This window comes from Polypterus senegalus, chromosome 2 (assembly GCF_016835505.1).
Source record: "Polypterus senegalus isolate Bchr_013 chromosome 2, ASM1683550v1, whole genome shotgun sequence".
Classification (NCBI taxonomy): Eukaryota; Metazoa; Chordata; class Cladistia; order Polypteriformes; family Polypteridae; genus Polypterus; species Polypterus senegalus.
In genome coordinates, this window is record NC_053155.1 from 31408292 (window position 1) to 31421615 (window position 13324).

The 13324-nt window shown below is 40.1% G+C and overlaps 1 protein-coding gene across 1 annotated transcript in view; it reads left to right on the plus strand.

Moving 5' to 3' along the window:
• LOC120524363 (phosphatidylinositol 4,5-bisphosphate 5-phosphatase A-like) overlaps positions 1-13324 on the plus strand; it is a 52818-nt gene that overhangs the window by 15052 nt on the left and 24442 nt on the right. Inside the window, exon 4 of the mRNA XM_039746225.1 lies at positions 11586-11758. Coding sequence (XP_039602159.1) covers positions 11586-11758 — 173 coding nt within the window. The remainder of the gene's footprint in view (positions 1-11585; positions 11759-13324) is intronic.

Sequence of the window (13324 nt, forward strand, 5' to 3'; positions counted from 1 at the left end):
AGTGGTGGATAATGGATGGATGGATGGAGTTTGGAGGCATTTACTGGAACATGATCAGATAAGATATTATTGTACACCTCAGAATCCATTGTGTGACTGCTGTTGACAGTTCCACCATCAAGAGAAGTGTGGCAGTCAGAACACCCCACCGTCATGTTTAACAGATCTTGGGCAGTACCTTCTCATCTCTACACTTTGCTCTCGCCATCAGTCTGATGCAGGGTCATTTTTGTCTCACCTGTCCACAAAACATTTTCCCAGAATTCTGCAGGCTCTTTTAAGTCCTGTTTCACAAACTGTAATCTGGCCATCCTGTTTTTGTGGCTACCACTGCAATGTCGTCACCTCAGTATTTCTGTTCGTGAAGCCTTCTGCTGATAGTCGCCTCTGACACATCCACATTGACCTCTTGAAGACTGTTTCTGGTCTGTCAGACAGGTGTTTGGGGCTTTTTCTTTACCACATTGATGGTTCTTCTGTCATCAACAATGGAGGTCTTCCTTGGCCTACCAGTCCCTTGGTGATTACTGAGCTACCATTGTGTTCTTTCCTCTTATTGATATTCCAGGCAGTTGATTTAGGAAATCCTAAGGATGTGTTGATGTCTCTAGTGGTTTGATTCTTGTTTTTCAGTCTCATAATGACTTCTTTGACTTTTATTAGCCCAGATCTTGTACTCATGTTGACCAATGGCAACTACAGACTTGAAAAGGTAGAAGCAAACTGAGGTGTCTTAAGAAGCCATGAAACACACCTGAGGAAGCACAAACACCTGTGACACCCCAACATTATGGTGCCCTGAAATGTGTTGTCATCTCTACGTGGTGTGACTAAAATGTATGCAAATCCCCTTAAATGAAAGTCTACAATGTACACTTTAATCACCAATGAATTGTTTGAGTTATAATTTTAAACTGTGAGGTAAATCAAGGAAAAATGTGTCTTTGTCCTAAATATTTATGGAGTGCACTGTAAGTTGGTGATGTCACAGAAACCAATTTTGGCATCTGTTATTTGATTAGAGATCATTTTTCACTAGTTATGTATTTTCATGTCATTTTCTGATGCCATCTTAATTCTTCTGGTTGTCAAACTTGTTATGCATTTCCTAAGCAACACATTTTAGGGCGGCACAGAGCTGATATTTTGCTACAGTAGAATAAAAGGTGGTCTTCATGTACTTCCTGGTGATCCATGTTTGCAGATAATTCTGTAGAAATTTCTTCAACAACAACAACAACATTTATTTATATGGGACATTTTCATACAAATGATGTAGCTCAAAGTGCTTTACATGATGAGGAAAAGAGAAATAAAAAGACAAAATAAATAAGAATTAAAATAAGAGAACACTAATTAACATAGAGTTAGAGTAAGATCCGATGGCCAGGGAGGACAGAAAAAACAAAAAAAAAAACTCCAGACGGCTGGAGAGAAAAAATAAAATCTGCAGGGGTTCTGAGGCCACGAGACCACCCAGTCCCCTCTGGGCATTCAACCTAACATAAATGAAACAGTCCTCTTTGGATTTAGGATTGTCATGGAAGAACTTGATGATGATGATGATGATGGTCATGTGGACTTCAGCTCTTTAATCCATCAGTGTAGGGACATCACGGTGCTTTGATCAGGTGGTGGTGGCGCAGAAAACTAGAAAAAAAAAACAGAAGAGAAAGTAGGGGTTAGTATGAATTGTAGAGCCACCATGAATAGTAATGATAATTAATTGAATATACAGAGTGTCAGGATTAAATTAAAGTGAAGTTATGAGAAGGCCATGTTAAAGTAATGTGTTTTCAGCAGTGTTTTAAAGTGCTCTACTGTATCAGCCTGGTGAATTCCTATTGGCAGGCTATTCCAGATTTTAGGTGCATAGCAGCAGAAGGCCGCCTCACCACTTCTTTTAAGTTTTGTTCTTGGAATTCTAAGGAGACACTCATTTGAGGATCTGAGGTTACGATTTGGAATATAAGGTGTCAGACATTCCGATATATAAGATGGAGCGAGATTATTTAAGGCTTTATAAACCATAGGCAGTATTTTAAAGTCAATCCTGAATGACACAGGTAACCAGTGTAGTGACATTAAAACTGGAGAGATGTGTTCGGATTTTCTTTTCCTAGTTAGGATTCTAGCAGCTGCATTCTGCACTCGTTGCAAACGATTTATATCTTTTTTGGGTAGTCCTGAGAGGAGTGCATTACAGTAATCTAGTCGACTGAAAACAAACGCGTGAACTAATTTCTCAGCATCTTTCAGTGATATAAGAGGTCTAACTTTACTTATGTTTCTTAAGTGAAAAAATGCTGTCCTAATGATCTGATTAATATGCGATTTCAGGTTACAGTCAACAATCACCCCTAAGTTCTTTACATCCGTCTTGACTTTTAATCCTAATGTATCCAGTTTATTTCTAATAACCTCATTATATCCATTTTTGCCAATCACTAAAATTTCAGTTTTCTCTTTATTTAGTTTGAGTAAATTACTATTCATCCACTCAGAAACACAAGAAAGACATTGTGTCAGTGAATCAATTCATGTTGCATTTTGTGTTCTTGTTTTGCATTTCAAAGCTTATGCAGTCCACGATTTCGTGTTTTATATTTGTAATTAAGCTGGAGCCCTTTGCAGAGATCTGCTTTTGCTTTGACATTAAGGAATTGTTTTCTGTTGTCAAAAAAGCCAAAAAGTATTCACTGTGATTCATAGTTATATAACAAGAAAAGGTGGGAACTCCCAAGGAGGTGAATACTTTTTTATAGGCACCGATTATCAGCCTCTTTAAGACTATTAGGGCTCCATTTTGAAATACGTGGTGGTGTAAAGTGCTATTAAAATGCGTACGGCACATTATGTACTCCACTGATGCATGTAATTACATTCTATTATCACTGTTATTTTTGGGTGTGACTCACTGTTTCAAAAATTAATGTTCTATCTACCTCTGTGATGAAGTAAATGGAATAAAATTTGCAACACTCCCAGCTTCCAAAACCGTCAACTCAATTCCTGAACATGTGTGCGCATTTTATTTTTATTTGTAGAAACTCCGGCAAGTCGACCTGAATAAAGTCGCACGATAAGTGGTGAGGACTGGACCTTTGACTTGGTACTTTTAGGCCTCACCACTTCATAAAAAACATGACCTTTCAAATCATTTTGCTGTTTAACAATAAGGATTTCCAGGTGACCACATTCTCGTGGAAACTGGTTGTCTTGCAGTTCCAAATCCTTGTTACGTTCCTCATTCACGTTCACCTCGTCTTGTGTTTTGATTCTCTTTGTGTCTCTATTTTTACATTCGAGTTGGTGGCGTGCAGCCGCTAGAAGATACCTGGGGCAAACTCCTTGATTGTATGCCCCCTAAGTTGAGGTGCTGTCAAAGTGAATGGTAAAGAAGGCAGATGAATATGATACAGAAAGGCATATTTAAACACTTTATTCAAATTAAATATTCATTTAAGATTGTTTCCCTAAATTAGATCTCCTTTCCAAAAACAATTGTACTATTTTATTTTTTACCTCATCTTTGAGGAATTCTTTTTCAGTGCTGATTAAAGCCAGGCTGGTCAGACGCTCTCGTTACATGGAAGATCTGAAAGGCCCAGAACCCCGACTGAACTCCTCTACATATAAGAATTTTGCAAGACTACATATTTCTCTGACTTACCTTACTGGACTAGCTAGGAAAAGAACACGAGAGATGAAATAAGTGAGGTAAACTCACTCTCAGAAAAACACTTCACTGCACCAAGGTTGGACAAATGACCCTTAACACGTTCACGGTGCATACGGGACTGAGGGAGCCGAGCATCTCTCTCGTGCTGAAGCCCTTTTCAAGGTTGTTTGACTCGTGGGTTTCCTGTCCCATGTGAGATAAACATAGTTTTCATAATGTTTTCAAGGGAGGGCCTCTTTTCTCTGCTTGGGTCCCAGTCAGGCCTGGTGCAAGCACTTCTAGTAGAGGTCAGAGCGCTTCACTGAGAATTCTTCTTCTTCTTCTTCTTTAGGCTGCTCCCGTTAGGGGTTGCCTCAGCGGATCATCTTCCTCCATATCTTCCTGTCCTCGTCATCTTGTTCTGTTACCCCCATCACCTGCATGTCCTCTCTCACCACATCCATAAACCTCCTCTTAGGCCTTCCTCTTTTCCTCTTCCCTGGCAGCTCTATCCTTAGCATCCTTCTCCCAATACACCCAGCATCTCTCCTCTCCACATGTCCAAACCAACACAATCTCACCTCTCTGACTTTGTCTCCCATCTGTCCAACCTGAGCTGACCCTCTAATGTCCTCCTTTCTAATCCTATCTATCCTCGTCACACCCAATGCAAATCTTAGCATCTTTAACTCTGCACATAACATAGCTGGTCTCACTACCTTCCTTTTCTTGCTGATACCCGTCTGTCACAAATCACTCCTGACACTCTTCTCCACCCATTCCACCCTCTTTTTCACTTCTCTTCCACACTCCCCATTACTCTGCACTGTTGATCCCAAGTATTTAAACTCGTCCACCTTTGCCAGCTCCTCTCTCTGCCTCCTCACCATTCTACTGATCTTCCTCTCATTCATTCTTTGCCCCGTCGCCCCCTCGGCCCTCACCCCCTGCACGCCACTGATTGAGTTGGAAGATGTTTTGGTTCGGGCGGCGCGGTGGCGCAGTGGTAGCGTTGCTGCCTCGCAGTTAGGAGACCTGGGTTCGCTTCCTGGGTTCTCCCTGCGTGGAGTTTGGATGTTCTCCCCGTGTCTGCGTGGGTTTCCTCCGGGCACTCCGGTTTCCTCCCACAATCCAAAGACATGCAGGTTAGGTGGATTGGCGATTAGTGTGTGCTTGGTGTGTGTTTGTGTGTGTCCTGTGGTGGGTTGGCACCCTGCCCAGGATTGGTTCCTGCCTTGTGCCCTGTGTTGGCTGGGATTGGCTCCAGCAGACCCCCGTGACCCTGTGTTCGGATTCAGCGGGTTAGGAAATGGATGGATGTTTTGTTTCTGCTTGTCCTTTAAAGGATATGTTTGGTATTTTTCAAGTCAAAGTTATTTCTTCACAAACATGGTGTGTATGCATTTACCATGAAAAATTGTGTTCTAAAGTAAAGCATTTTCAATAAATTCAACAAACACGTAGCTGGTTTTATAATGGAACCTACAGGACACATGGCACCATGGGAACATAAAAACATTTTGAAGCAGCAAAAAGATTCACAATAATAAAACATGCCTTCCATGTTTTAGATGAATGTTTTTAACAACGAAAGGGATCTGGAAGTGGTCATTACTACTGCGTATTCCTGGTCCTACTTTTCTCGAGGTAAGGATACATTTTCTATTCACTTACGTGATAGAAGTGCCCTTCATGGAAGGAGTTCTCGCAGAAATCTGGAAGTAAATCAACACAATATCAAGCACGTGGATGAACAGTTTACTGTGATTTTGTCTTTCAGCCACGCTCTGGGGTGAAAGGTTGTTGCGAAGACAGACGAGCACTGATGTAATACATGTAGCTGGTCTTTTTCTAGAAATAGTTGTTTTTTTTGTTCAAAAATAATATGTGTAAGCTATTTTACAACATGTGTGTAATCTCAAGTTGCAGATCAATGCTTGACACTTTGATGTATTCAATAAGTTTTAAGGTTTTTGTTTTCCAAGCGTCCCATTCCCCCATAGCTTCCATTCTGAAATGCCTGGATTTGCTATGTAAAAATGTACAGAAAGCACTTCACTTTTGGAACACAGTTTCGCATGGCAAATGCATAAGTAAACCTTCTGAGAACGAAACGCAAAAGAAAGGTTTGGGGCACCCTCAGACAATCCCTGTATGTTATAAAGCAAAATAACAAACACAGATGTAACGTGTGATGTCAGTAATGTCTTTGTAGATGCGAGTCCATTGTTAGATTGGAGAAAGATGGCAGTGATGCCAGTTATGAAGGCGGTGAGGTGGGTCCAGGAGTCCAGGAACTGGAATTGCTGTCATAAGGCCTTGACTTGTTGGTTTCCAGATCAGCAGGAGGAAGGAAGGGAAAAGCGTTCTAAGGCAGCGCCAACATGTGGCTTTGGGTGGAATTACAAGTCGACATTGTCGGCCGTGAAAGTGTCTCCCAGGCACATGTGTGTGACATATGTTTGAGATGAAACAATGTTTGACTTGAAAAACACCAAACTTACCCCTTAATCATTGGTGATGAGTATACCTTAACAGTAGTGAACGTCTGCCATTGCTGAAAGTTAAGGCAGAATGTTCAAAGAGTGCTTTTCCCCCTAAAGAGTCACTAATAGAGTCCTTCTTATACTGGACAGCGTGGAGATTACTTGATAACATCCTGCCACAGGACTATTTAGCCTTTTTGTCCCTTCAATATTTTCAGACCTATTTTGATTTTGGTCCTTTCTGTGGCTCATTATAATCTGCTGCTAGATGTGATTATTTTTTTTTGCTTCTTAGACTTCAGTCACACCTACAGGACTAAACACCACCACTAGTCTGATTGTATATGACTAGGATTTCATCAAAAGTAAACGGTGAATCAACTAAACGGCGAGGTCACCAGTGACATTTAAGAAGAAGTGCATTTAGAACTGAAGTCAGGGAGCACTTCTTTACCCAAAGAAAGAAAGAAGTTGTGGGACTTTGGAGCAAACTACCGTGTCATGGAGTTGAAGCAGAAACCTTAACAACCTTTAAGAAGAATCCATCCATCCATCCATTATCCAACCCGCTATATCCTAACTAAAGGTCATGGGGGTCTGCTGGAGCCAATCCCAGTCAACACAGGGCGCAAGGCAGGAAACAAACCCCGAGCAGGGTGCCAGCCCACCACAGGGCACACACACATACACACACCCACACACCAAGCACACACTAGGGACAATTTAGAATGGCCAATACAACTAACCTGCATGTCTTTGGACTGTGGGAGGAAACCAGAGTACCATAAGGAAACCCACACAGACACGGGGAGAACATGCAAACTCCACGCAGGGAGGACCTGGGAAGCGAACCCGGATCTCCTAACTGCGAACTAGCAGCGCTACCCACTGTGCCACCGTGCCGCCCCCTTTAAGAAGAATCTGGATGAGATATTGGGACAGCTTGGCTATTAGCTAAACAAATGGGTGTGATGGACTGAGTGGTCTCCTCTCATTTGTCAAATTTCTTATGTTCTTATGACTTTTCATCCTGGTTTTTAATCTCTTATCGAGTTGGTTCAGATCCTGCCACAAGATCACCACTTTTTGACAGCCAGTCACACTGGAATATTCAGCAATTTCCTTCCATCGTTTTTTCTTTTTACATTCTCTTGCTGTACAGTAAGCTTGAAACCGCAAACAGATACCCGTGTTGACTCCAGAATCTGGCGAGACTCTCCTCTGCTAGCACAGCACAGGACTCTTGCTTTCCTTCTTTCCTTGTAGCTGCCATTGTTCCGCAATACCTGTGAACATTATATGAATTGTATTTGAACCTTTGTCACAGATGGACATGTCCACCCCCCACAACTTTTATGGAAGAAATCAAACAAGTTTTTCGGGAGAGATTTGTAGAGCGCTATTACTGAGTCGTCCAGGCGTGACACATTACACGATCGAGGGTAGCAGGCACCGATTGTCTACAATTTCTACGATTTCCTTGTGATTATGTAAATGCAGGGTGCAGCTGAAAATGAAAAGTCATAGTGCGACGCCAGCCTTCACTGTATATAATAAGCTAAAAATGAATTAATAAATTAAGTTTCTTTAGTCTATGTTAGCTAGTTGCTATTACAATTACGATTATTAAACTGAGTTTTTACACAGTTTTTAAGATGCCACACTTTTAACTGTAAATGTATATCCACCTTAATAAAAAGACAAGTGTCTGTGTATCAGTCCAGTTGCTACATCTCTGTCATTCCAACAGATGGCGCATCAGAATGTTTGTAGTACAACAACATGCATTTCTATAGCACAGTTTCATACAAATGATTGATAGATCGTTTATTTATCCCCAGAGGGATATTTGGCTTTTTACAGTAGCTTTTTAAAATAAATAAATACATAAACAGGTAGATAATTAAGTATGTAAATAATAAATAAATCGGGGGGCAAAAAATGAAAAACCGTGAATGTAGCTCAAATGTGCTACAATGTGTGGAAGAGAAAGTTACAAGAAAAGAAATAGCAAATTATTTAAGATTAAGATTATTTAAGAATATTAATGAACAAGTAGCAAAGAAAAAGTTACTAAATTAAAAAACATATCCATACACTGTTTAATAAACATAGCTATATAATTAGTAGAAGGGTAGTGTCCTTCTATAAAAAAGTCATAAAATTATGAATTGCATTTGTCATTCCAACTGACGGTGCATCACAAACATCTGTAGTAATGTATTTCATCACCACAAATGTTTGTGATGCTCCATCTGTTGGAATGGCAAATACAATGCATTTTATTTCTACATGCATTACAAAATGCCTTGCAGTAGATCAGCGCTTCCTGATTCATTTTACCCTTGCACCCCCTGTGACGGATGAGGCCAATTTCACACCCCCTTTGCTTGAGAAGAAGTATGAAAAAATACAGTGGTGTTAAAAACTATTTGCCCCATTCCTGATTTCTTATTCTTTTGCATGTTTGTCACACAAAATGTTTCTGATCATCAAACACATTTAACCATTAGTCAAATATAACACAAGTAAACACAAAATGCAGTTTTTAAATGATGGGTTTTATTATTTGGGGAGAAAATAAAATCCACACCTACATGGTCCTGTGTGAAAAAGTAATTGCCCCCTGAACCTAATAACTGGTTGGGCCACCCTTAGCAGCAATAACTGTAATCAAGCGTTTGCGATAACTTGCATTGAGTCTTTTACAGCGCTCTGGAGGAATTTTGGCCCACTCATCTTTGCAGAATTGTTGTAATTCAGCTTTATTTGAGGGTTTTCTAGCATGAACCGCCTTTTTAAGGTCATGCCATAGCATCTCAATTGGATTCAGGTCAGGACTTTGACTAGGCCACTCCAAAGTCTTCATTTTGTTTTTCTTCAGCCATTCAGAGGTGGATTTGCTGGTGTGTTTTGGGTCATTGTCCTGTTGCAGCACCCAAGATCGCTAAAGCTTGAGTTGACGAACAGATGGCCGGACATTCTCCTTCAGGATTTTTTGGTAGACAGTAGAATTCATGGTTCCACCTATCACAGCAAGCCTTCCATGTCCTGAAGCAGCAAAACAACCCCAGACCATCACACTACCACCACCATATTTTACTGTTGGTATGATGTTCTTTTTCTGAAATGCTGTGTTCCTTTTACGCCAGATGTAACGGACATTTGCCTTCCAAAAAGTTCAACTTTTGTCTCATCAGTCCACAAGGTATTTTCCCAAAAGTCTTGGCAATCATTGAGATGTTTCTTAGCAAAATTGAGACGAGCCCTAATGTTCTTTTTGCTTAACAGTGGTTTGTGTCTTGGAAATCTGCCATGCAAGCCGTTTTTGCCCAGTCTCTTTCTTATGGTGGAGTCGTGAACACTGACCTTAATTGAGGCAAGTGAGGCCTGCAGTTCTTTAGACGTTGTCCTGGGGTCTTTTGTGACCTCTTGGATGAGTCGTCTCTGCGCTCTTGGGGTCATTTTGGCCACTCCTGGGAAGGTTCACCACTGTTCCATGTTTTTGCCGTTTGTGGATAATGGCTCTCACTGTGGTTCGCTGGAGTCCCAAAGCTTTAGAAATGGCTTTATAACCTTTACCAGACTGATAGATCTCAATTACTTCTGTTCTCATTTGTTCCTGAATTTCTTTGGATCTTGGCATGATGTCTAGCTTTTGAGGTGCTTTTGGTCTACTTCTCTGTGTCAGGCAGCTCCTATTTAAGTGATTTCTTGATTGAAACAGGTGTGGCAGTAATCAGGCCTGGGGGTGGCTACGGAAATTGAACTCAGGTGTGATACACCGCAGTTAGGTTATTTTTGAACAAGGGGGCAATTACTTTTCACACAGGGCCATGTAGGTTTGGATTTTTTTTCTCCCTAAATAATCAAAAACCATCATTTAAAAACTGCATTTTGTGTTTACTTGTGTTATATTTGACTAATGGTTAAATGTGTTTGATGATCAGAAACATTTTGTGTGACAAACATGCAAAAGAATAAGAAATCAGGAAGGGGGCAAATAGTTTTTCACACCACTGTATATCTTTTCAAGTTCTATTTGGATATAATTAGGTTCTATTTATCTATTTATCTTACGAGCACTTAGTGCTGCGTGGGTATTATGAACTATCGTATCTTTTCAAGTTCTATTTAAATTTTAAATATAAGTAAGTTTTATTTAGTCGACAGAAATATCTTTGGTAGGAATATAAGTTGAATTTAGCCTTTAAATTTCTATGGTGAAGAAAAATGTATGCAATGATGACTAAATTCAACTTACATTCCTACCAAAGATATTTCTGTCGACTAAATAAAACTTACTTATATTTAAAATTTAAATAGAACTTGAAAAGATACGATAGTTCATAATACCCACGCAGCACTAAGTGCTCGTAAGATTAGGAGTCATCCGTTTTAACAAGGAGCGTATTGCACTGATACGAAATAGCCTGCCCATTTAATTATTTAGGAATGGATAAATAAATTAAGATTTTATACAAATAATGTTTTTCATTTTTCTTCCTCGATGGATTCTGGCACCCCCAGCAGCAGTTGCTCGGCAAGCACCCCCAATTGGGAAGCGCTGCATTAGATGGTGCACTACAAGTATTAACACTGAAGTCTACGTTGATTTCAACTGGTCTTAAATGGATAGCACCATTAGTCCACCTTAATTTAAGGGTAAAAGTCTGTGCGCCAGTCTGGTTCCTATGTCTCAGTCATTCCAAACATTTTTAGTAACAAAATGCATTGCGTTTGTCATTCCAACAGATGGTACCTCAAAAACATTAAGACTGTCTTTACGTATCCTATACCAAATTTCATATAACAGAGACACATGCATTGCATGATGCACTGCAAATGTTTAACACTGAGGTCTACGTTGATCTCATTTCACCCCTTTCATCTTAGGTGAGTAGCATAGCTAATTATATTGAGAAACTGTTGGGTTAATTTATAATGTTTTAACTACAAATTTACAAGTGGAATACTTTCTCTTGGTTTTTTCAATAATGTATTTTAAGGTTGTAACTAGAGTTTCACTGCTGGAGATGATTTCTGCATTGCAATTGCCAGGGATTGTTCCTGCCTTCTGCCCTGTGCTTGCTGGGTTTGTCTCCAGCTCCCCTGTGACCCTGCTCAGGATTAAGAGGCCTTAGAATATTGTATGGTATTGTTATTGGTAATTTTGGTAATTGCAGGGAGGCACTACAAATAGATGGGAATAGACAGCTGGTACTTTTTAAAAGAGGAATAATATAGTGGCAATAATAAACCATTGTGAAGAACGTTTGCCCAGGTCTGTGTCTGCGTATCCCAGCGACACATCACAAACCCAACACTGGCATTGCTATCTGCATGGCTATTCAGTGCCTTTTACAGCATGATAAACGTTACCGCCATTATCCTAGATGCTCAGGCTCAACTGATTTTCTCTTGCTTTCTTTTTGCAGTGTAACAAAGGGGGTGTCTGTATCAAAATGACACTCTATGGACATGCTTTGTGTTTTCTGAATGTCCACCTGCCACATCATATTCAGAAATATGAAGCCCGTATACGAGCTCTGAAGAAAATTACCAAAAGGCAGTTTCCTGGAAAGAGTCCCTATCAGGACTTTGACAAAACGTGAGTAGGAGAAACAAAGGGCATACATTGCAAAATAAAGAACAAAGAACTCGGTACTTGTTGATCACTTCATATCCTTTGTTGCTTTCTGTGTAAGTCCTTCATTAACAGGAAATAGGAAGGGAGTCGGAACTGACGCAGATACAATCAATTGGCCTTTATTTCTATGGCTGCGGACTGGGACTCGGATCTGTAGTATGTTTCAAGTGTTTCTCTTAAATTAAAACAGTGTCAAAAATTTAGTATACCTTTTGTCAGTTCTGTGATTTTCTATATTGGGACAGAACTGATAATCTTTACCAGACTCTAAATACAAATCAATCCGATTTCAGCTGATAAACCCATAACAGTACATCAATCCATTTAAAGTGCGCTTTGGACTCTGCTCAGGGTGCATTCATGACTGTATTCCAGAGGTCTGCATGACCGTCATCATCAAGTCCTTCCAAGAGAACACTAAATACAAAGAGGACTGATCATTTATGTTAGGTAGAATGCCCAGAGGGGACAGGGTGGTCTCGTGGCCTGGAACCCCTGCAGATTTTATTTTTTCTCCCCAGCCGTCTGGAGTTTTTTTTTTGTTTTTTCTGTCCTCCCTGGCCATCGGATCTTACTCTAATTCTATGTTAATTAGTGTTCTCTTATTCTAATTCTTACTTTGTCTTTTATTTCTCTTTTCTTCATCATGTAAAGCACTTTGAGCTTCATTATTTGTATGTAAATGTGCTATAGAAATAAATGTTGTCATTGTTGTATTAGACACACAAGTGTTTGAGGATTGTTGTGAGAGAACAAAAAGATCAGGATGGTACTGAAGATGGAGATATAAATGAATCAAAGCCAGCAATATCACAAACATGCATCACAAGAATCCAGGAATCAAAGGGCAAGACATGGGCAAAAACAAAAAACGAGTCAAAAATTCCAAACCTGCTGCTCCGGTTTACTTGGGGGAAAAAATAAACTTACTATCCCACAAAATGAGATATTGTTTATCCAACAAGGGATAATGAAGACCTGCCACTGGCGTGAATGTGTAATGTGACAAGTGTAATGGCAAGGTCACACAGTGGGAGCCAACAGCATCACGTAAACAGTAGTGGAATTAAAAATTTCCAAAGTTAATCAAAATGAAAGTTAGCCATCAAAATTAGAATCTATATCCCAAAAACAGACTATAAAAATAAAGTAAGGTACACGAACAAAATGCGTCTGTTGTGGACAGAAAATCAAGACGTAGGCGAGGATTGGGAGTATCCAGTTTGGAAACCTACAGGTTTCAGGTCTGCTATTTATTGATGATGATGAACTTTTGGGTTCGTTTCTGGGGCTTACTCCCCATATTGTGATGAGGGGCTCGCCAATTCCAGAAGACTTCTGCATAGAATCGAGAAGCGGTGTACTGATCGCTCGCTATGTTAGGAAATCGGTCAGATCAGGTCTGCAACTACGTGCTTCTGTTCCTTATAATAATGGGTGTATTTCATTGTGTCAAGTTTTTGCACTGATTGCAAGTTGTGTATTGGCTCACACATGTGACGGTCACTTTGGCAGCCAATTGTTGTT